The sequence below is a fragment of the Perna viridis genome, chromosome 2 (genome assembly GCF_037379345.1).
Source record: "Perna viridis isolate PV_CMFRI_1.1 ecotype Kerala chromosome 2, ASM3737934v1, whole genome shotgun sequence".
Taxonomy (NCBI): domain Eukaryota; kingdom Metazoa; phylum Mollusca; class Bivalvia; order Mytilida; family Mytilidae; genus Perna; species Perna viridis.
In genome coordinates this window covers 8375853-8399898 of record NC_142446.1, presented here as the reverse complement: position 1 = coordinate 8399898, position 24046 = coordinate 8375853, and the positions used below count along the sequence as shown (strand labels likewise).

Below are 24046 nucleotides of genomic sequence, written 5' to 3'. Positions count from 1 at the left end.
CTTTACCTTAATTTTTCTGGTTGTGTATTATGATTTATTCATTTTTGTTGTTTTGTTTGTGTCCCCGTGCTTCATTTTTTTGTCCATTGGATAATAATGTTTGGATTGGGCTTTACTCACTGTATTCTTGATTTCATTTTCATTTGAGAACCAGTCCCCTCGATCCGGTTATTCTTTGTGTATATATCATGTGTATATTAACGTTCCTCTATTCACCGTGTAATGCATTTATTTGATCTATAACAATTATTAGTATCTCGTATGCAAATGTGCATGAAACAAGGCTGGTTCTCTAATTGAACACGTGGTGTATACTTCGTGAAATCTTCATTCCACATGCAAATATACTATATATCAACAAAAATATTAACAAAATCAATATTTACTCAAGTTATTCTGTGTTCAGATTGTCACACTCTATTTGGATTTGTGTAATACTTTGACCACCACTGTTCATGTTTTTGTATAATATCATATAGAATTCACATATGTGTCGAATTTAAATTTCTTACAGATGACTTTTCCGAATGTTGGAAGCCTAGATTTGTGTACGAACGGTTTCCAAAATTCACATCATAATCACCATTTGAAACTACCTTTTCATTATCCTTTGAGATTTTCGTAGTGATGGAGGAATTATTGTCCGTCGTATTCTCATTATTCGATGGCTTGTAGATTCTACCACCTATAAAAAATCCACCGCAACTGATTACTTTAACAATACACCACCAGAGGAACAATTTCCAGCTCATATCAGACCGATCATATACCCAGCATGACCCTTTGACATCACAGGTGTACTGCCAGACATCACATGATGTGTCCAAAACTGCTCCTGTTAGGACAGGACCCGGAATTGTACCTTTAATGTATTTAATATGGTTATTTGCAAAATTGTGTTTTAGAACATCGTGCAAACAATGTATCGTATGAAACAGGTTCAGGAAACTCGCTGTTCATTATTTTGAGGAATTAAGCATGCATATGCGTATAAAATCCTGTGTTAGGAATTCATGAATTAAAATGAGACAAAATTAAGACATTAAATTGTATATAATTTTTGAAGATTATAAAAATTTTCTCTTATTTCACATTTCTCCACTGATGTGAGAAATGATATTCTATCTAAAGACATCTCTTGTTCTTGACAAATTGGCTATGTTTTTTGAAAAATATTCTCTAACTTCACATCTCCTTACTGATGTTAGAATCGATATTCTATCTAAAGACCTTTCATTTTCTCAGTAGTCATTCCTAACTTCATCAAATCACACTGACTGCCGTTTTTACATTCCGTACAAGAGCACATCTTTTTGGACATTTATAAAACACATACACAAGAGAAACAATATCTCACAACACATTTTGAGTCAAACTGTATTTCTACACTCTCGATAGTTAAAATATTCAATTTTGAAACACTTGACGAGCCTTGCACTTTTAATATGAACATTTCATTATCTCCACTGTAGAAATGTCGTATAAAACTGGATGCAGTAGGATATTCTATATTTTGAAATTATTTTGCAATTGAGATAATTTGTTCATAAGGAATATTCAATCATCGAGAAATCATATTTTTTTCCGGATTTGCTTGTTTGTTAAGGTAGTAGACCGGGGTATCCCGAAATTTCCCAATATATAATTTGTATATCATTACACTAACTGTAGTACATTTTCTGTCAATCTTATGAACATTCACCATGCAATTACTGAACAAATAGGCCCAAAAAATGCTTTTTATTAAAAATCTGAATCATTGGCCAAACTGAACCATAAATTATATTGTAGGGTCATTTGGACAAACTATTTAAATAAACAACTGAATGTTAAATCAAATTCACTTTAGAAAGATTAGTATATAAGATTTAACATGATTTTTTTTAGTCGATTTATGTTATAAAGGAGATACTAGGCTTTTTTTTACCAAAATAAAAAAAAGGACAATTTCCTGCTATTTGCTTATAAAAAACCTTTATTTTGCAAAAAATCCACTTTTCAATACTAATCTAAAAATAGTTTCAGAAAAGTTCACCGCGTAGTTTTTTTAATATTTAAGTGATCTTGAGATAAGACATTGGAATTACTTTTTCTGCGTCGTAATTAATAGCTAAAATCATGTAAATATGCAATAAATTTACCAATTGAAGGGACAAACGTATATTGTTAATTATTAACTGTTGGATATAGTCGTATGCTGAACATAGCTACAAAATGAAAACAGAAAGTTTGAAATCTTAAAACGTATATTTTCTCAAATCCAAAGGGTAAATTAGTTATAAATTGGCAAGGTTATTGGTTAGCCGTCTCATGACAGAGAATATTTAATATTTCAATATTTCAATTTGAATGTTCTATCTAAAGGATTTGACTTGGTTTGCAATCATTTCAACCATTTTCCCGCCTCATAAAATATATTCCTAAATGTTCCTATTTGAAACATTTAATCAATACGTCAATTTCCTAGTTTACAAAACATTTCTGTTCTAAAAGTCGAACCCCATCTCGGAATTATTTCCCTTTAACCTCAGTATCATAGTTAAGCCTGCATATTAGAAGTCACTCAAACGTTTTAGTGACTTAAAACCTTTCAATTTGGATCACCGCCCTTACACCAGGTCTACTACCTTTAGTAACATTTTCGATACAAAACTCTTTTACATTTCTACACGATTAATAAACACAAATAAAAAGCTCCAAAAATAAAACAAATACGACCCACTTAAAACTGGAAGGTAATAATGCATGGAAAAAATGAGAAATTATAATCATACTACTTCGGTTATTTTTCCTCATAATTTAGTCTTTCCGTTTCTTACCAACAGTAAGGTTGATGCACGATAAAACCCAAAATATTCCGGATATGTAGACGTGTGCCAACATAATTCACCTTTTATGACTGATGAATACTTGAGTTGCCTTATTTTTACAAAGTTAGACCGGGTCAGTCTTTTCCGTTGAGAAAGGTCAGATGACGTTAACAAACAAGAATTATACCTAATAAACGAAGAAGAACCCATTGCAATCCCAAACCAACTGCTCGATGTTCGTCTGGAACACATCTAGAAATCAATAAATAACGACAATAAAACAAATATAACGAGAAAGTGTAAGGTGAATATGTAAAAGTACATCACATAGATCAATAAAACTGAAACTGACTTCACGCGTGAAAACATTAAAAACATGCAGATGTTGTATGAATTGTTAGTAATTCCAAAATATAGTTTTGCAATTTCAAGAAAGATATTCGATACACCTTGGAAATCAACTTACATTTCTTCACGAGAAGAATTTTTTTCGAAAAAAGAGGAAGAGAGTTGGAGTACAAGGATGATGTAAAAGAAACAGTGCTCTATTGAGAAGAGGTTAGTAACCTTTAAAGCTCACCTTAAAATAGCCATTGATGCAGGTGTAACAGTGGTAAAGGTGCACAGCATAGCAAGGAACAATAAAATTACGAATACAATATAAATATCACAACTACTGCTACATTCTCCTGATGTTGCAGTTCCATTACTGAAACTCCCTATGCAGCTACAATCTGAAAACTACAAAGATTCAAGTATAACTATTAATGTTAAACACCCTGTAGAACTTAATCCGGATATAAGAAGTCGTCGCAACCAAAATGTTTGGGTTGCTGTAATACAAGATTTACTTTAATTATACAGTCGTCGAATTTCTTTTATTTTTTTTTAAATCTCCTCCATGGATTCGTCTCGTGTCAGGGATAATCGCGTTTATTATACTTCATGTCAATTTGCTGAATTTTGATTGGTTCAATACGAGGGTAATATTCTGCTCTATCACATGTCTCTGAGGATGATGGAAGGATCTGAAAAATCCCAACGATGTTAGAACTGTCAAATTTGTGATGCAAATGTTTTGGTCGTTCCCTCCGCGGGACTCGAACTTGTACCGCTGTGACATCTATGGCAAAAACACAAAGTCCAGCGCCCTGGACCACTCGGCCAGCCAGGCTATAAAATATAGCTTCCGCTAGCCGGGTCATTCCTTCTCGTAGGATTAATCTAGGGCTGTAACTTAGTACACGATGTATGGTAGTACGGGACAGTTCATCTAGGTGTTATTATGTAGGATAGAAGATCAAATTAATGATGCATGTCACAACAAATCAAATTATTCAAACGTCTCAGAATGTGACGACTCTATTGATTGTTTGGTTGATTTTTTTTTTATTTCCTCCAAAAGATGAAGATTTACAAAATAAGAAAATAAACCATAAATATAATACAAAAGTCACTTGACAAAAAAGAAAACTACACACACATATATACTGGAAGTAAGTCTACAATGCCGTAAAAAATTGAGTTTCTATCATTCATAAGCGATTCACAATGAAGTATGGAATGTGTGCTATGTCGTATGTAAATCGGTTACAAAGAGAGCATTGTCCACTTATAATAGCTAGCGACACTAGATCAGTTAATACCATAAGTTAATTGAGTTTTCAATGGCATTTGGAACAAAGTCTAACCAATCTGTGTTCTGTTAAATAATGGTAGATTTTGAAATATCGTCAAAGGTCATGTCGTTGTTGTACCAATACTTTCCATTTGTTTTCTTCATAAATAGTAATTGTTTGACTGACGACTTTTGACCAGAGTCTCTTGTCCGGAATGAAAGTTTTTTTTAATGAAGTGCACATATTTCAATAAAGTTCGAACGAGATCGTAAGTCAAAGATGATTTGTCAGGTTTGCCAGAAATTACATTAGCAAGCCTTAGGTTAAATAACTGTTTGTGAGTTGTCGTTACCGAATAAATATACACAAGTTTTTTTTTTAGTTTTGACTGTTTCTTCTGATTCATTATTTTCTGGAATTTAACAACATTGCAATTTTGTTATGAGTTGCCTATCTATGTATTTTTTTCGATCGTCATTAAATAAAGTGCATTCCATAATATAATGGTATTCATCCCCAATAGTTGTGTTACACAAAGGACATAGTCTTTGATCTCTCTGAATATTTATCCATCTTCCAGTCCCTACTGGCAGCTTGTGGTTTGTTGTCCTAAATTTTGCTAATGTTACTATGTCTTTACCACTAAGTTTTTCTAAATAATTTTCAAATTCCAAAGATTCTTTGTATACACGGTAGTTTATGGATTTAGGTGAAGTTTGTATATTTCCAAACCAGGATTGTTCAAACTGATCTTCCAGTCTTTCGATAATTATTTTCTGTAAGTTCGATGTTGTGTTCTGACAGGTCCAGAGATAAGAATAACCGCAAGTATCAAGTATATTTTTAATTTTGTCGGGCCGTTTTGATCGGAACGTTGTTTCTTGACTTAGAATGTACATGTAACGGAAAATAGCAGCACTCAGTTTCGTATCATAATATGTTCAGGTTGCACTATAATGATCTCGTATATGCGTTCAGTCTTCTTGGTAAAATACGACTGAACATTGCTAGTTAATTCATTAAAGAAAGGTATGTCAAAACCGTTATCATTTCCTTTTGTTCTGAGTATATATCCCGAAAATAGTCACACCATAAGTCACTAATAGAAATTTTGTCACAGGCGACTTTTCCATCATAGGATAGTTTACTGATTGACGACTTCGGTTTCTTGAATTGACGAACACGTTTGTAGAATTGTTCGATATCTACTTCCGCAGCATTATGTATTTCCTCGAGTTTTTCGTCCCGCCACAATTTTTTCGGCTAAACGTTTACGACTTCGGAATTCCCTTTTCTTATCTTATCTTTGTAATTGAAATAGCTAGGATCAGTATGTGATCACGGTCTATCTTCAGCTATCCATGTTAGCCGTGCCTGTCTTTGTCTAAAATGACAATCGTTTAATTGACGTTTTTGCCAGTACGGTTTTAAAAGAAAACTTCGGTACTGACCTGTCAGGATACACATACTTGTACCTTTATGCAAGGATTTAGTAAACACTGTTGTATAAAGTTCAACGTCATTCGTACCAAATTCTACAGTTTCATTGGAGAAATTAAGTCACTTACAAATTTCAGACTGGTAAAAATTCTTTTCAAAAACATCAGACTTCGACCATTCAAAGCATGTCTATTGGAGGATTTATACATTTCCATTGATGTACCAAGCAGGTCTATCTATCTATCTATCTATCTATCTATCTATCTATCTATCTATATATATATATATCATTATATTGCAACCTGAACAAATTATGAAACTATGCAGTATTTAAAAAGTCGGCCAGCCTTCACAGGCCTACGATGTACTTTCTTTTCAAAACTATCCATTGGCTATGTTGACATGTACACTATCTGGAAAGTGATCTGATACAGAATAAGGACAATTACAACATTCTAAAACAATATCATTTGCAATATTATCTGGAGTACAAATATAATCCAACAATGTTCTAGTAACAAAATCCTTACATCTATATGTGTATAAAAGACCTACCCTACTTTGACAAAACGGAGCCGGGCACCAATTTCGATCCCTTAACAAATCAGTAAAGTTAGAGACTGTTGTTTGCCTGTGCTTCAGTAATATTAACATTAAAATCACTTCCCACTATTACAACATTGTCATCATTATATATATCATAGATTCTACACAAGTCATCTAAATATATTAAATATGTTTCTTTATCATGGTTTGTAGGTGGAAGCAATACACATAAAACAAATACTCATATAATGTTTTGAACGTAGTTTGACTCCACATATTCGATCTTTCATTGTATCTAATTTATGTATTTTAAAACAAAGTGATTTTCTAATAAGCAATGATGTACCTCCAAAACCTTTTGAGTAACTACTGATATTTATACCAATATTGTACACACAATCAAACCTATTATAAAAAATCTCTAAAAATTAGATATTATATGCATTTAACCAGTGTTCAGTCAACATACAGATGTCGCTGTTATCTAATACAGTTTGAAAATATGGCGCACCATACATTGCGTCTCTCATATTCCATGCACACAATCTTAGCATAAGTGAAAAATTAAACAATAAAGCTACATGTATATAAAATACCAGTACATTGATAATTGTGGAGTTGGTCTTTACCTGTACTCTCCGCATTGTGATTCTGTTTATGTTTTGCTGTAAGGTACATAGTCTCTATAATATACACCTTTCGGCCAGAATGACTCGTTGTTCTCTATTTTACTATAAAAATCATCCTCATTTTTATTCACGCGCATAATGTAAATTGCACTCTGACTACTTTCACGCGTTTTCAGTAACCCTGTAAATGTCACGCGAGCTTCTCTCTGTTCTGCGTATAATCGCAATGCTCTTTCAAATTGCCGCATAAAACTTCTCTGCTCGCACATTATACAACACAATGCACTTTGTTCGTCTTCTAACAACACCACAGAAAGCTTCTGTATCATCAATATTTTTGTACGATTGTTTGTTCACACTGGGTGTATTCAGAAACGTCGTCATAATCGTTCGTACTGTGGTCATATGTTGCTTAATCGTAATTGAGAGGTTCATATCACTGAGTGACAATGGTCGTATCGATGCACTTTTGCTTTTGTGTTGGTGTATCGACGCGTGATAATATTACCAAGGGAATAGATTGTGGTGTTTGCTCCAATACTTTTTCACTATAAGAAGATTTAGCTTCTTTGGCACTTTGCTGTTTAAGCCTGTTGTCAATTGATTCAAGCTTTTGATTAGTCTATCTGATAACTTTCTCTGCACTGTCATAGTCTTTTATTTCGTCGCGATCTTTCAGCTCTTGTACTTTTACATCGCCCTGGAGTTGAGTAATCCGATCACGAAAGGTCGAAAGTTGATCTTGCAGATTTAGAATCTCTGCATCTTTTTATTGTAATGATTTCTTTAAGGTTTTGATTTCTCCTCAAAAGTTCTTCACAATTGAGTCAAGCTTTGCAGATAGCGGTTTCAGATCATTTATCATCTGTTTCACTTCGATAAGCATCGAAACTACAATTGTGTTAAGTGAGACGCTACTACACTTGTGGCTTTATTGAATAGTTAATTGTATATATCAGCGAGAATCGAATCGTTTTAATAGGAAATGGAAGTAGGTCTCCTTCATGCACTTTTGGAGATACATTGTCGTAGTTCATAACCGTTGTTCGCGCCCTCGATGTACTTATTAGACCGCTCTATAATATAGATAAAGTTGAGTCAGTTTTCCGAATGATGTCAAAAAGCGATGGTCGGATCAGTCTCAGGCCACTGGGATCAGTGTAACCTAATAAGCCAGATGTGGAGTTGACCAAACTCAGACTTAGTTACACATATCATGGTCATTAAATTGACTATCAGTAATAACATGTTGGTAGCTCTGACTCAGATCATTGATTAAATCCGTATCTTGTACCGTTAGATTATCACTAGTATTTAAATCCTCTAGATCACTCCTAGTTAGTTCTATTCACAAGCATTCGATTTAGAACAGTTAGTATAAAGAAAATCGTATCTATATGAAATTACATACTTGAGCGTGTAACTTTGTTTTGAAGAACCATTCCAATTGCCAGACAATAATATTTGCTATAAAGAGTACAATTGTCAAAAAACTTACGGAGTCAAAATAACCGCCATTCAAGGGCACATAACCTTTGTCATCGAATAGAGTCGTCAGATTCTGAGACATTTAAATAATATTGACATGCATCATTAATTTGATCCTCTATCCTTACATAGTAACACCTAGATGAACTGTCCCGTACTACCATACACTGTGTACTAAGTTACAGCCCTAGATTAATCCTACGAGGAGGAATAACTCGGCCAGCGATAGCTATACTTTATAGCCTAGCTGGTCGAGTGGTCCAGGGCGTTGGACTTTGTGCAGCCGCTGTTGCCATAGATGTACTGGCGGTACGAGTTCGATTCCGGCATTGCAAATTTGACAGTTCTAACATCGTTGGGAATTTGTCAGACCCTTTTATATTCTGGACCTTTTTTTTTGTTTTTGTTCTTGTTGTTAATTCTGCCCCGTAAACAGTTGTTTAAAATAAGTATATACAACAACACTATAATAGAAGAAAAAAAATAATAAATTTACAAAAAACAAAAAAAAGAAAAAAAAACAAATACAAAAAAAACAAAAACAAAAACAAATACAAAAAAAAAACAAAACAAAACAAAACGATACATTTTTTTTTTACAGTTTCATGAAAGTACTTGAAAGAAAATGAAACAATTTTATTGAAGAACTTGGACAAACATACAAAACTTAGTGTTAAGACCTAGTTCGAAAAAGAATGACGATGGAACATAAAATAAATAACAAATAGCTTAGAGAGTTTGTTACCCCTTGAAAATACATTGTCACCCACGCCTCGCCTCGGGGTAACAAACTGCTCTATCACACTCTTAGCTACATGTTATTTATATAGTGTCACATGCTAACATGTAACATATTGCATATTTATGGCACGCGAAATTAACCAAAATCCCGTTATCTACGGGATAACGCTGTTATATATGGGTTAACAGACTGTACCTCTCAATATCACCTGTGATCGATAATTAAATTCCGCTAACTATGGGTTAGCAAACCGCTATCCCATATATAATGCTCGCTAACCCATAGATAACGGAAAATCAATTATCATTATTGTTTGCTATTGATAATTAATTCTATCTAATTCATTTAAAACACTGTTATATGTGAATTAATTTACGAAATTTTCGTTGTCTATGGGTTAGCAGGTGCTAACTAAAGGATACCGAAATGAATTCATCGATAACGGAATTAATTCATTGATAACACTTTGACCAATCAAATCAGGTGTTACATCTATTCGGAGTGCTGAACTAAAGAATTTATCATCGTTTGCTTCGTCGGTCTCGTTTACAAGGACGTGCCGCTCTGTAAGCAGAAAAATCTTAGCATGCTTAAAATGTTCATTTAATAAATGATAAAAAATATATAATTTTGGTACGGCTGTAGCATAAGAGGCACTTATACATTGATAGAACTGTAACAAGACTTGTGGGGATAACCTCTAACAATGCTGAGGCGGACCAAGGATTTCAGGTTATGGGTTTAATGCCGAGAGAAGGGAGTCAATGATATAGTGGGAGATAGAATTTTGTAAAAAAAAAAACAAAAATGATTTTCCAATTTAAGCTTGTTGAACGACCCCTCAGCTCTTCACTGGAAAGAGGGATCTGTATGTAGATGTGCTATTTTGCCTGTCTTTTTCACCCTAGGCATTCCCCTTGCTTTTTACTTAGCAGGACCTAGCTTTGTTGCTGTAAATTGAACATATCTTTGGTTTAATGACATTTTATATCTATTTTTTTTAAAATAAAGCATAATGGTATTCTTCATAGTGAGGGTTGTTTTGGTGCACACCCTGTTTGCCCATTGAGTCCTTTGCAAGCTGATAATTTCTTCCATCTTCCCAATAATATTACCTACATTGTAAATAAATGTTATTTTTTTAATGGTACCAAAAATTGACAGTAATGAACTACTGTTTATGAACTGTTTATTAAAACTCTTGAATTGTGCAACATAATGTCTAATGTTTATTGCATTAATAGGGGCGAAACAGTTTTTCAATTGTTCGCAGTACTTTCACACGTGAGTACCGGATGAACTTTATTCAAAAAACCGTTATATGTCAAGATCGATATTTGTGTTAAAAAATTGTGTACAGCCTTGCTAACGAACACGTTCAGAGAACATAAAACTGATTGCATACCCAAATGTACGTTATTCATACATAACGGTGTTTTAAATGAATTAAATAGAATTAATAATCAACAGCAAACGGTAATGATAATTAATTTTCCGTGGTCTGTGGGTTAGCAGGCGTTATCTATGGGATAGCTAGCGTTATCTATGGGTTAGCCAGCGTTATCTATGGGTTAGCGGATTGCTATCAATCACAGGTAACATTATGAGTTACAGTCCGTTAACTCATAGATAACGGCCTGTTAACTCACAGCTAACAGTGTTATCCTATAGATAACGGGGTTTTGGTTAATTTCGCGTGTCATATATGCTGACCTACCTCAAGTAACCATTTTGTATTATTAGAACCGAAATGAAATACTTATGGTCTCACTAACCACTTCTAACGTTTCCATTACTTTACACGTTAAAAAAGTAATTTTCAAAGTCTCACTGTGAATTCCCAGGACAAATGACATCTTAAAGTTGCATACCGTTGCGAAGCTTGGAAAGTAAGGCTTCCAAAATCATTATGCTAATGGTACGATGATAGTATAAATTCTTCACAAAATTTACGTGAATAAATAATACTGAAAATCCACATTTTAACCTGTTCTGCTAACTGACAGCATGGAGGCAAATTACTCACACATGTAAACAATATTCATACACTTTTGTAGTTAATTACATATATGATTTTAAAGTATACATTCTTAGCTTTATTTTGACTACTTTTAATCATAATACACGCAAATAATGCACTTACAATGCATATGTCTAGGTTCATTGTGTTTTTGGTACTACATAGGGGGGGGGGTGGCCATTTGACCCGGAAGTGGTTAGTGAAACCTATACAAGACATTGTGCTTATTTCAAAACTTCTAATATGTGTAACGGGAGAGGTAGACCGTCCTGCCACATATGCTATATTTGTTTTGTTTATAATATAGTAATATATTCGAAATCACAAATTACATACCTTGACACCACTGACATTACATCCTGCATGACAAGCCGAGAAGTAGGTCATACCATCAGATCCACAAACAGGTTCAAATGCTGTGGTTGTACAGCCACAGGCTGCGTTACAAAAGGAGCTAATACTGCTAGTACTGTTAATGAAAATATTTAAATAACAAGCAGTTCACAGTATCATTGATGGTTTTCAAAGTAGGGGTAAAACAGACAAAAGTATCAACTTTGACCTTTAAGGTAACTTACTTATATAAGAACATATAATATTAGTAGCACTATACAAAACGTAACAGTAAAATAATCCCTTTATTACTGCACACTAGTATTAATTTTAATAAATATGTGTTCTACATCTAGACTTGCGTCAATAATTTTTTTCTATCATTCATTTTAAAAGTGACACTTTCTAATGTGAAATAACAGCCATATATGACTCATTTCAATTTATAACTTTAATAGGAATTGAAGTGTTAAATAAGTTTCTGTTACCTTGTGCTTCCATCGGAATATGTCATTGACAAACCAGCAAAAGCTTGTTCATCACAGTTGATAAAGAATCCAGCACCAATAAGTAAGGCAATTAATGCCAACAAGGAGCACAAGTTCGTCATTCCACGGAATTGTAATTTGAAAGATTTTATAAGTACTCCTCCAAGAACCATTCCTCCAGCACCACCACCAATAGTTACAGCACCTAAAAGTAACAAATGGAGGCCGTCGAATTCCAGATTTCCTTACCCACCTTCTCAGCGGTTAATCTATCTAATCAAATCTATAAAATGGATGGGAAGATGTGTTTGAAATGACAGGCGCCATAATTAAACAAGTACTATCTTAAAAAAAAAGATAGCCGACGCACTAAAATTAGTTCATATTTACTTGTAATTTTCTACATTTCATTTGGGAAGTTACACATAGCATGCAATACATTTTTTTTCGAACACCACTAAATTATCAGTATTTGGCAAATCGGGAAACAGAATTGCAATCAGGTGACTTGCTTGTCCATGGAAGAGTGTCGCTAAGGTTAAAGGGTAAAAAGCGAAACTATATCGACTGCGTCGGAAAAAGAATAATAATAATAAAACGACTTATTTGTGATTGGTTTTTGTGAATGTACATTAATATTAAAATAAACTTGGAAATAAAGGAAGACATGAAAATACCAAAGGTTAGCAGTGGTTTTCTACTTTCAGTATCATGCAGATATAAACACAGTTTCGGTTTGCTGCGACATTTTTTTTAAACATACCCATTATAAGTCCAGCATTGCTTGGGTTGACATCAAATTTTTCTTCTAAGATCTTTGGCGCAAAAGCTGACAATCCTCCGATGATTAAAGTTTCAGCACAAGCAGCGAATACAATAACGTCAAAACATGGAATCTTCAACTGGAAAGTCGAAAGAACGATAAGATTTGAATTTATTATTACTTGCAACAAAATACTATTTTACCTTAAAGGGTAAGATTTTCACTTAAAAAGATATCTTACCAATGTTATTATTGCTTTCGGAAAGTCCAAGATTTTCTTACGAAGAGGTCGTATATCACTTTTCTGTTTTTCTAACTGAGCATTATCTTTTTCACTCAAACGTGCAGCACGAATGGCAGCTGTACCTAAACAGACAAATAGAAAACAAATGTAAACTTAAGTACCAACCATTGGCCTTTTTAAGTCCACAACGGAAAGATCGTATTCTATTTTGACATAAATTAATGGAGAGGTTTAAAAAGTACTATGTTTATGATATTTTCATCTGTGTAAGCTTTTCTATCTTCTAAATTTTTGAATATTTTTATATGTTTTAATCAACGTGCATGCAAAAAAGTGCATTTTATGAATAGCTGAACTATATTTCATAACATAAAATTTCACATCAGGTTGGTGTCATATTAAAGTATAACTCGTGAAATTAGTTATTTCCATTTGATCCTATTACAAAAAAGGAAAATTAAAACAAAACTAAACAAAAACAGAAACAAACAAAAAAGCAAGCAAACAAACAAACAAACAAACAAAAAAACAAGATTATTGCAAAAGACTTCATTAGTTATTTATTGAAATAAGGTATGTAGTTTCTTGGATGACTAAGCTTTAACAGCGTTGTCATAGTATTCAATGTTTAAATCATACAAAACCAATTATATAGCTAGTGCTGTGAAAACAGCCAATTAAAGTGTATATTTCAAATTCTCAATAGGGATCTTAATTTGCAAAACATGATCCTGCTTTAATTTCCTTCTTTCCTGTGAATTATCGGAAATATTTACAATTATGTTTCCAACAATGAAGCTGTTTTTGTTGTAAAGTATTTTGATGTAGGAAGTAAAGTTTCGTCAAGAATTTCTTATTCATAGATCGATACATGTATATTAGTGTATGACAGTAGGAATGGTAGTTGGTCAGGCAAGTGTACCCATTTTACCTGTATCAACTACCTAATAACTTCCGTACAGTAGGAATGGTAGTCGGTCAGGTAAGCGTACCCCGTTTTACCTATATCAACTTCCTAATAACCTCTACACAGACGACGGAAATGTTGAACAGATATAAAGTTTGCACATTATAGTTCAACAGTTTAATTCGTTCAATATGCTGGAGTATTTAGAGTATTATTCTGTGTAAGAATTATTCAATGTGTGGCCCATCATTTTTCTCAATTAGGTCTTTTTGTCTCAAATTCATACACATAGAAAACAACCGAATAACAACTATGATTTAACCTGAAGCATGTGTGGCGTAGACATTTTTGACTGCTTCCATTTTCACTAAAGTGCATTTCAACTAAATACAACCTATCAATATCTTAAAAAGCTAACCCATACAAACATGCACTTTGATTCAATAAACACCACACCTAGATTATGTTAACTTCATACCTGGTAAATTGTGTGGGTAAGCAAACATCGGTATGGCTGCGACAAAAAATGCAATGCACGTAACTATAAATCCAAGCCACCAAGCGCCTATCCAAATAGGATCAGTTGGTGTAAATGTGTTATAGATGCTACAAAAATCAATGGAATCTTTAAACTTATTTGAAACAAATGAAAAACATAAATACAAATTTTGGTAGTGTTCATGTCTTACTTGTGCAAGTACAAAGATTGCTGAATATTAATAAAAAAGTATACACGCTGGGTTCTGCGTTCATTATGGTAATTAGTATTTAACATACAGTCGTATCACGCAAAAATAAAACCGCAAAGTCACAAAGAACCACCAAAAGAAAGGCATACAGCCAGGGCTCAGTACTTAATTCACAACAATTACCTTATACTTGTATTATCTCTCTTATAAATGGGGAAGATGTTTATCTTCGTAAGTGGGAAAGAAGTGTATCCTTATAAGTGGGGAAGAAGTGTATCCTTATAAGTAGGGAGGATGTGTATCTTATTAGTGGGGAAGATGTGTATCTTATAAGTGAGGAAGATGAGTATCTCATATGTTGGGAAGATGTGTATCCTTATCAGTGGGGAAGATGTGTATCTTATAAATGGGGAAGATGTGTATCCGTACAAGTGGGGAAGATGTGTATCTTATAAATGGGGAAAATGTGTATCCGTACAAGTGGGGAAGATGTGTATCCTTATCAGTGGTGAAGATGTGCATCTTATAAGTGGGGGAGATATGTATCCTTATAAGTAGGGAAGTTGTGTATCTTATATGTGGGGAAGATGTATAACCTTATCAATGGGGAAGATGTGTATCTTATAAGTGGGGAAGATGTGTATCCGTACAAGTGGGAAGATGTATAACCTTATAGGTGGGGAAGATGTATATCTTATTAGTGGGGAAGATGTGTATCTTATTAGTGGGGAAGATGTTTATCCTTATAAGTGGGGAAGATGTATATCCTTATCAGTGGGGAAGATGTGTATTTTATAAGTGGGGAAGATGTGTATCTTATTAGTGGGGAAGATGTGTATCTTATAAGTGGAGAAGATGTATATCCTTATCAGTGGGGAAGATGTGTATTTTATAAGTGGGGAAGAGTTAGATTTGTATCCGTACAAGTGGGGAAGATGTATAACCTTGTAAGTGGGGAAGACGTGTATCTTTATAAGTGGAGAATATTCTAATAAGTGGGGAAGACGTGTAGGACGCTTACCCTACCAGTGCACCTGGTCCATGCTCCCAGTTTTTAGTGGAGTCCGAGTTGCTCCTTTACTTTGGTTACTTTGTATGTATGATTTTAGTTATTTTATGTTCTTTGTTGTGTATGTCTGTTTTCCATGCCTGGTCTTTGTCCCTGGATTACATTCTTTTGATTACCGCTATAACTTTGGTTCCCTTAATTACTCTTATAAAAAATAAAATGTGTATCCGTACAAGTGGGGAAGATGTGTATCCGTACAAATGGGGAAGATGTGTAACCTTACAAGTGGGAAGATGTGTACCCTTACAAGTGTGGAAGATGTGTATCCTTTTAACAACTTACTATGTAGTGTCTATCCTGTTGAAGTCAATCCAAAGATTTAAGAACTGCCCACCAGCAACAAATCCAGCTGCCACACCAAGAGCCGTCAATGCATATATCAAACCTGAGGTCAGAAAAGTGTTGAAATGCCACTACGCGACTGGTATAATAATCGAACCTTTTGAGTCAAAGGACGAAGAATTGTTTCCCATTGAATAAAAAACGAAAGATCATTTTTATAAAAAGCCGATCTCTATGAACTCACATAGTATTGTTGTAGAGACGTTAGTCTATTCGTTTTTGGCTAAATTTATGAATGTCTTCAGATATAATTTACATTTTGTCTTTTTTACCATCATGATTAATTTTCAGTTTAGTATATGTAGTTTTCAAGGGCAAGCTCTTTACTGTTTATGGTCTAATTAATCAATGTTTGAGATGTGATGCAGACTGAGAAACAAATAACCTTGTTTACAGATCATACCCTGTTATAATCTTACAATATTTTAATGTTGTGAATGAATATTTCAAAGTTGTTGAATTCTACAATTAAAGTATCTTTTAATTGTGATGAGCTTAGTACTTTTGCACCGAAAATATTTTCATATATTCCGAGTACTCACCTAAGTAAACTGCAGTTGATTCCGATCTAGCATTATCGTCAACATAAGCAGTACCTAGAGTAAAAACAGGAGTGAACCCAATTCCGTGAACGAATTGGGCTAACATCAGCACATACAAAAAGCTATTTGTCGTCTGACTCGGTGCCGTGCACGTGTTGTCTGCTCTGACGTCACATATTTTACTTGTAGAGTTAACGTCTGCAATAGTTGTAGTATATTTTTTTATTTCTATGTCAAACATACATACAAAAAATTATTTACTTTTCATTATCTAGAGATTTTTGTCTTAACATTTAATTCTGCAAATTGTTAATTCTCTTGAAATTATACAGCGACGATGATACCAAGCAATATAGTCGACATCTGATCCGTCTCGTATTTCGCAAACAAGCAATTTTCTCAAGTTGTACTCTCCAGCCAGATTTAATTTTGTTGTCAATGGTAATATGTTTCTCAACAAGAGGCTCTCAAAGAGCCTAAATCGCTCACCTGGCAAACCTTGCCCTATTAACTAAGTAAGTAAAGGTATCGTGCTTTGTTACATTGTTTGATAAAACATTGTTGAAAAAGAGTGCTGCAAGTTCAACTGAGTACTTAAGGCAATGTAAAATGTTGGATATGCCTCAAACGTGTTTTTAGAACCATGGGCCACATATGCCCTGTTATTCTAACGGGTCTGAGAAGGCAGTAACCCAGTATACATTTGCTGATAAAGTATATAAAATGAAGTTAAATCATGGTTGTATAACATTTTCGTCACCACCATTCAATCAAGAGGCCTTGTTTACTATAGAAACCAAATATCGTTGAAATCAAAGCAAGTATAAAAATTAGCGGGAAAATGACAGCCATTTTGGAAATGTCCGCCGTAACAAACTTTTGTCATCACCACTAAACTTGGAATACCATGTTTCCTTGAAAAACAAAAAATCATTGGAATCTGAGCAACAGGTCAAAATGGTTGCAAATTGCCAGCCATTTTGAAAATGACTGCCAAAAAACATTTCAACCCTGCCAAAATAATACACATGATAACATATTTATCTTGTGAGAAGCTTTCATCTTCATTACTCTTCTATAGTTGAGGTAAGAAAAAAAAACCAAAAAAAAGCATTTTGACCCTTATGTTTTATTTTAAGTAACGACGGCCATCTTTTTGGACCGATAAAAAATTTAAACTATCAGTTTGTGCAGGATACCCTAAGGAACAATGATTTTAGTTTTCAATAAAGTTTGATGCATGGTTTCAGAGAAGATTTTCAAAGTTGTACGCGTGGAAAACTACAAGAAAATCTGTTTCAGGGGCCAAAACTCCTACATCGGGTGACAAAATTTCGACATAGGTTCATTTTCTGATGGTGGACAATATCACCCTCCATCAGAATTCTGCTTTCTTTCCTACGTTTCAAGACTTTTAAACAATTAGTTTTTGCAGACTACCCTAGGAACAATCTTACAAAGTTTCGTTTCATTCTGAAGGGAGAAGAGTATGTTATTATGCAAGTCATGGATATCGAAACTAATCTGTTAAATGTTCATGAAAATTAAATTGAAAAAAAAAATCTTTTCTTAACTTATTAATCGCGATTCATAATTAGGGAATTTGAATTTCCTGCACTTATGGGCGCCACCATGATCGGTTGAGCTGTGACGCCACAAAGTCGGTTTGTAAAGTGAAAGTAATAAGTAAATGATGTCCGAAGTTTGCAACCTTTCCCCTATAATTTCAAACCAAAACACAAAGAAGAAGAGACTGAAGCACAGCATGTAAGCAAATGTCAAACCAAAATACACAAGACGAGACTGGCTCACAACATGTAAGCAAATGTCAAGAAATATTGACGAAAGATGATTTGCAGCAAGAAGACTAGTATTTCCAAGGAAAATGTAAAGGCTTCTTTCAATGAGTGTTCGTGTTGCAAAAAACTGTTTGAGTATTTCTCTTTTATCATTTGTGCAACCTTTAACTTGACAAGACAGCATGTTTTTGGTTATTAGAAAAAACGGGATCGTATAAATATTTACGGAATACTATTTGTTTACATATTATTATGCAGTACATGTATCAGTACCAAACCAACTTAGTGACGTCACGATCTAATCGGAAATTATCGGTAAAAATCAATGAAGTCTGCGTATGATCAACACTATCGATTTCTTCAGATAGAAGAGTTTAGCAAGACAGCAATTATGGATCTTATGGATAAGGTATTTGTAATACATTATTGTGAAGTTCAGTATAAGCCACTTCAAACACAGTTGTGATTGTTTGATCTTGCTTTTCTGCTAATTATGGAATATCAAAAGTATAGAAAAACGTCTATTGTAATGTAAAATCCATGGATTTGAATACGCCGTGAATTGCAGAATATATTTAAATGATTTACGTCCTCAATTTTTTCCTCGTTTCAATACGAACAACCATAGTTCAAATATTTTTTTCACGTTTTTTTTATTCTATTGTTGATTTAGCAAAGTACTGGCTATAGTTTGGAAACTGTTTTTAATATCTATTAAATTTGAAAATAACTTAGAGTTTCACCTGTGTATTACATTGAACAGGTTCCTCTCTCCAATATTTTATTTAAAAAATAGATAACACTTACTTGCTCCTTGATAGTCATAAGGTTCTGAGGCAAAATGTGGAATGAGAAAAATGAAAGATCCACAAGCCATCACAAGGGTTCCAATACCAACAACAACGGCACGATTCTTCTGTGCAGCATAAAAACTGACAAACAGGACAACAACAACAGCACCAATATCTGTTGAACTAACTATTAGAGATGACTGAGAACTGGAGAGGTTAAAACGTTTCTCCAATGTCGTCAGAACAATGTTAACAAAACCATTAACAGCAGCTCCCTCTATGAAGCCTATCACACACAACCAAAACACTACCCATTTGATATTGAGAAAGCACCTGTTAAACATAAGAACCAATTAAGATAACCATATCATTTTAACAAAGAGTTTACAATATTGTACGATTACATGTCTATAACAGCAAGTTCCTAGTTTTAGAACCATACGAAAATTACTGACTTTATTTCACTTCTGAGCAGTTCAAACTTTTTTAACTTTAATTTAAGAACATACCAAAATTAATATGTATTGTGAACACTGTTGTGTTACAGACGAGTTTATATAAAGTTACCTGAAATATATAGGTATAAATTTTATCTGATCCACTTACTTTGGTCCAAAACATAACTTCAATTTACTCTCATCAACATCCTCAAAACTCTGTAAATGTTCAAATGATAACAATACATAATCAGTTTGTTTTATATATACATAATCACAATAATTATATATATATATAAATGGCCTTGTTAACCTGCAAGAAAAATGTCACCATCTTGACCGACTAATCTCCAGGGCTGAACTTAGTTCGGGTGTCGTTTTTATTGATATTTCAGAAGAAGGGGTGAGAGTTCCAAAGGCCTCATTCGTTCCCTCCGCGGGACTAGAACTCGTACGACCAAAAATTTGCTCCGCAAATTTGACAGTTCTAACATCGTTGGGAATTTTTCAGACCCTTCTATACGTTTACGTTATCTTCCCTGTATCAATTTGATCCCATGGAGCAGCGTAGCGAATACAGTCGTCGCATTCTGAGACATTGTATGATATTGATTTGTTGTGATATGCATCATTAAATTGATCCTCTATCCTACATAATAACACCTAGATGAACTGTCCCGTACTACCATACATCGTGTAGTAAGTTACAGCTCTACATTAATCCTACAAGGAGGAATGACCCGGCCAGCGAAAGCTATATTTTTATATAGCCTAGCTGGCTAAGTGGTCTAGGGCGCTGGACTTAGTGCAGTCGGCGTTGCCATAGATGTCACAGCGGTACGAGTCCGAGTCCCGCGGAGGGAACGACCAAAAATTTGCTTCGCAAATTTGACAGGTCTAACATCGTTGGGAATTTTTCAGACCCTTCTATAAGTTTACGTTATCTTCCCTGTATCAATTTGATCCGATCGAGCAGTGTAGCGAATAGAGTCGTCAGGCGCGTAGCTGAGGCCAAATTGAAGTGTAGGCAAACTTACGAAGCCCCTCCCCCCCACCCAAGCTCCGCGGAGTTAGCGTTTTAGAGCATCTCCTGGATGTATTTTATCTCAAAAAAAAAAACAAAAAAAAAATTGACAAAATTAAGTGCAGGCAAAAGCTTTTTTGCCTAACGGCAGCTACGCGCCTGGTCGTCGCATTCTGAGACGTTGTATATATATCCGTTGATGAATCAAGGCATAAATACTAATTCTCATAGAGAATGAACGGGACAACCTCAGTTTAATTTATAAGTTAAACGATATGTGAGAGTCCCCCAATACAAACTTTGTCTATACTAAACAAGAAGGTTTGGTATTAAAGGAATGTGATCCTGACTTAATAGGCCAGTTAATTTAAGTTGTTTATAGCAATATAAATTTTAATTCCATGTTTGTTCTATGCGGTGAAATGATACATTGACTTGGGGATTTTTTTAAAAATTTTAACGCATCGAGTATGTTTCAGACAATGATAATTTGCTGACAGTCTGCCTTAAGCTTACGTCGTTTTTTTTTAAATTTAATTTGTGGATTCGCTTATCATCACCATTACAACGAACTTGAGAATAAACTGTCTGTGAACTTTGATAAATTCATTAATAGAATGACATTCGACTATTCAAAGTGATTTTCTTGCACAGAAACTTTGTCACTTTTGGTAGACCACATATTTGGAATCCAAAGAATCGATGAATGTGACAACTTAAGGGACAAAAAATTGTCTTTTAGTTTATTGCAAGAGACTTAAGTGTTTAATAATATTATATACTATTATCATTATTTTAGAGTTAAAATTATTTTTAGTTTTAACTATAAATATACACCTCATTCGAGTAATATTTTCTCCTACCTTAATGCTATCCTGTTTGTATTCGTCTCCGTCCTGCCTTCTCTGCAAATATATACAGATGAAATGCACGAAAAATAAAAAATGCAGTAAAACTACATATCATTTGTCAATTACTAACCAGTTGGTGTTCTCTCTTATTAACACACATACTAGTATATAAATATATACATACGGTGTATACATATGATAGCACCGCCTGCACAAAGTCGAGAGCCCTAGACCACTCGGCCAGATAGGCTAACGCTGTGACATCTATGGCAGCACCGCCTGCACAAAGTCGAGAGCCCTAGAACACTCGACCAGATAGGCTACCGCTGTGACATCTATGGCAGCACCGCCTGCACAAAGTCGAGAGCCCTAGAACACTCGATCAGCTAGGCTACCGCTGTGACATCTATGGCAGCACCGCCTGCACAAAGCCCTAGAACACTCGACCAGCTAGGCTACCGCTGTGACATCTATGGCAGCACCGCCTGCACAATGTCGAGAGCCCTAGAACACTCGGCCAGCTAGGCTACCGCTGTGACATCTATGGCAGCACCGCCTGCACAATGTCGAGAGCCCTAGAACACTCGGCCAGCTAGGCTACCGCTGTGACATCTATGGCAGCACCGCCTGCACAAAGCCCTAGAACACTCGACCAGCTAGGCTACCGCTGTGACATCTATGGCAGCACCGCCTGCACAAAGTCGAGAGCCCTAGAACACTCGGCCAGCTAGGCTACCGCTGTGACATCTATGGCAGCACCGCCTGCACAATGTCGAGAGCCCTAGAACACTCGACCAGCTAGGCTACCACTTGGCATCTATGGCAGCACCGCTTGCACAAAGTCGAGAGCCCTAGAACACTCGACCAGCTAGGCTTCCACTTGGCGTCTATGGCAGCACCGCTTGCACAAAGTCGAGAGCCCTAGAACACTCGATCAGATAGGCTACCGCTGTGACATCTATGGCAGCACCGCCTGCACAAAGCCCTAGAACACTCGACCAGCTAGGCTACCGCTGTGACATCTATGGCAGCACCGCCTGCACAAAGTCGAGAGCCCTAGAACACTCGATCAGCTAGGCTACCGCTGTGACATCTATGGCAGCACCGCCTGCACAAAGTCGAGAGCCCTAGAACACTCGATCAGCTAGGCTACCGCTGTGACATATATGGTAGCACCGCCTGCACAATGTCGTGAGCCCTAGAACACTCGGCCAGCTAGGCTACCGCTGTAACATCTATGGCAGCACCGCCTGCACAAAGTCGAGAGCCCTAGAACACTCGACCAGCTAGGCTACCACTTGGCATCTATGGCAGCACCGCCTGCACAAAGTCGAGAGCCCTAGAACACTCGATCAGCTAGGCTACCGCTGTGACATCTATGGCAGCACCGCCTGCACAAAGCCCTAGAACACTCGACCAGCTAGGCTACCGCTGTGACATCTATGGCAGCACCGCCTGTACAAAGTCGAGAGCCCTAGAACACTCGGCCAGCTAGGCTACCGCTGTGACATCTATGGAAGCACCGCCTGCACAATGTCGAGAGCCCTAGAACACTCGACCAGCTAGGCTACCACTTGGCATCTATGGCAGCACCGCTTGCACAAAGTCGAGAGCCCTAGAACACTCGACCAGCTAGGCTACCACTTGGCATCTATGGCAGCACCGCTTGCACAAAGTCGAGAGCCCTAGAACACTCGATCAGATAGGCTACCGCTGTGACATCTATGGCAGCACCGCCTGCACAAAGCCCTAGAACACTCGACCAGCTAGGCTACCGCTGTGACATCTATGGCAGCACCGCCTGCACAAAGTCGAGAGCCCTAGAACACTCGACTAGCTAGGCTAAAACAGGATGAGATTTGTAGCTAGACACATTAAACATACTTGGAAATAAATGTAAGAACGGAATGAAAAAAAATTCTTACAATCTAGCAGTATAGTGTGTATATACTATATATGTACTACAACATATCTTGTAATATAAGTTAAAACACTAGATTTATACTGCCAAAAGGAAAAAGCTATATTTTCATAAAGCCTTGTGGCCGATTGGTCTATGGGATGGATTTTGTGCAATAGATTTCACAGCGGTACAAATTCGAATCCCGCGCAGGGAACAACCGGCAATTTGCTTTGCAAATTTTGACAGTTCTAGTATCGTTGGGAATTTTCCAAACACTTACAATTAACTTTACCTTCCCTGTATCAAACATGATCCGATAGGACAGTGTAGCGAATAGAGTCGTCTCATTATGAGACGAATGTGTAATTTCGTGTTTCCAGGAAATTTACGCGTATTTTTACGGTCTGTCAAATTACGCAAAAATAAAATCACTCTGATCTCAAGCACTTAGTGCACCACTTCACATCCACCAAAATAATAAACGGCAAAATTATTTTTATACTTTTTTCTTACAAAATCACCAAATTTTACACCCGCCAAAAAAAAAAAACCGCCCAATGGTATTTATTT

The 24046-nt window shown here is 35.5% G+C and overlaps 1 protein-coding gene across 1 annotated transcript; it reads right to left on the bottom strand.

Annotated features, from left to right (window-relative positions):
• Positions 1-310: 310 nt before the first annotated feature.
• On the bottom strand, positions 311-23786 carry LOC148623530 (solute carrier organic anion transporter family member 4A1-like). Its single transcript, XM_088564860.1, has 14 exons — positions 23769-23786; positions 21586-21627; positions 19868-19917; positions 19278-19594; positions 16672-16869; positions 16070-16172; positions 14508-14635; positions 13120-13244; positions 12879-13017; positions 12116-12320; positions 11631-11763; positions 3391-3551; positions 2998-3062; positions 311-862 (listed from the first exon to the last, which is right to left on the bottom strand). The coding sequence occupies exons 1-14, from the start codon at positions 23784-23786 to the stop codon at positions 483-485; spliced, it is 2064 nt and encodes a 687-aa protein (XP_088420986.1). The 3' UTR covers positions 311-482.
• Positions 23787-24046: the final 260 nt, after the last annotated feature.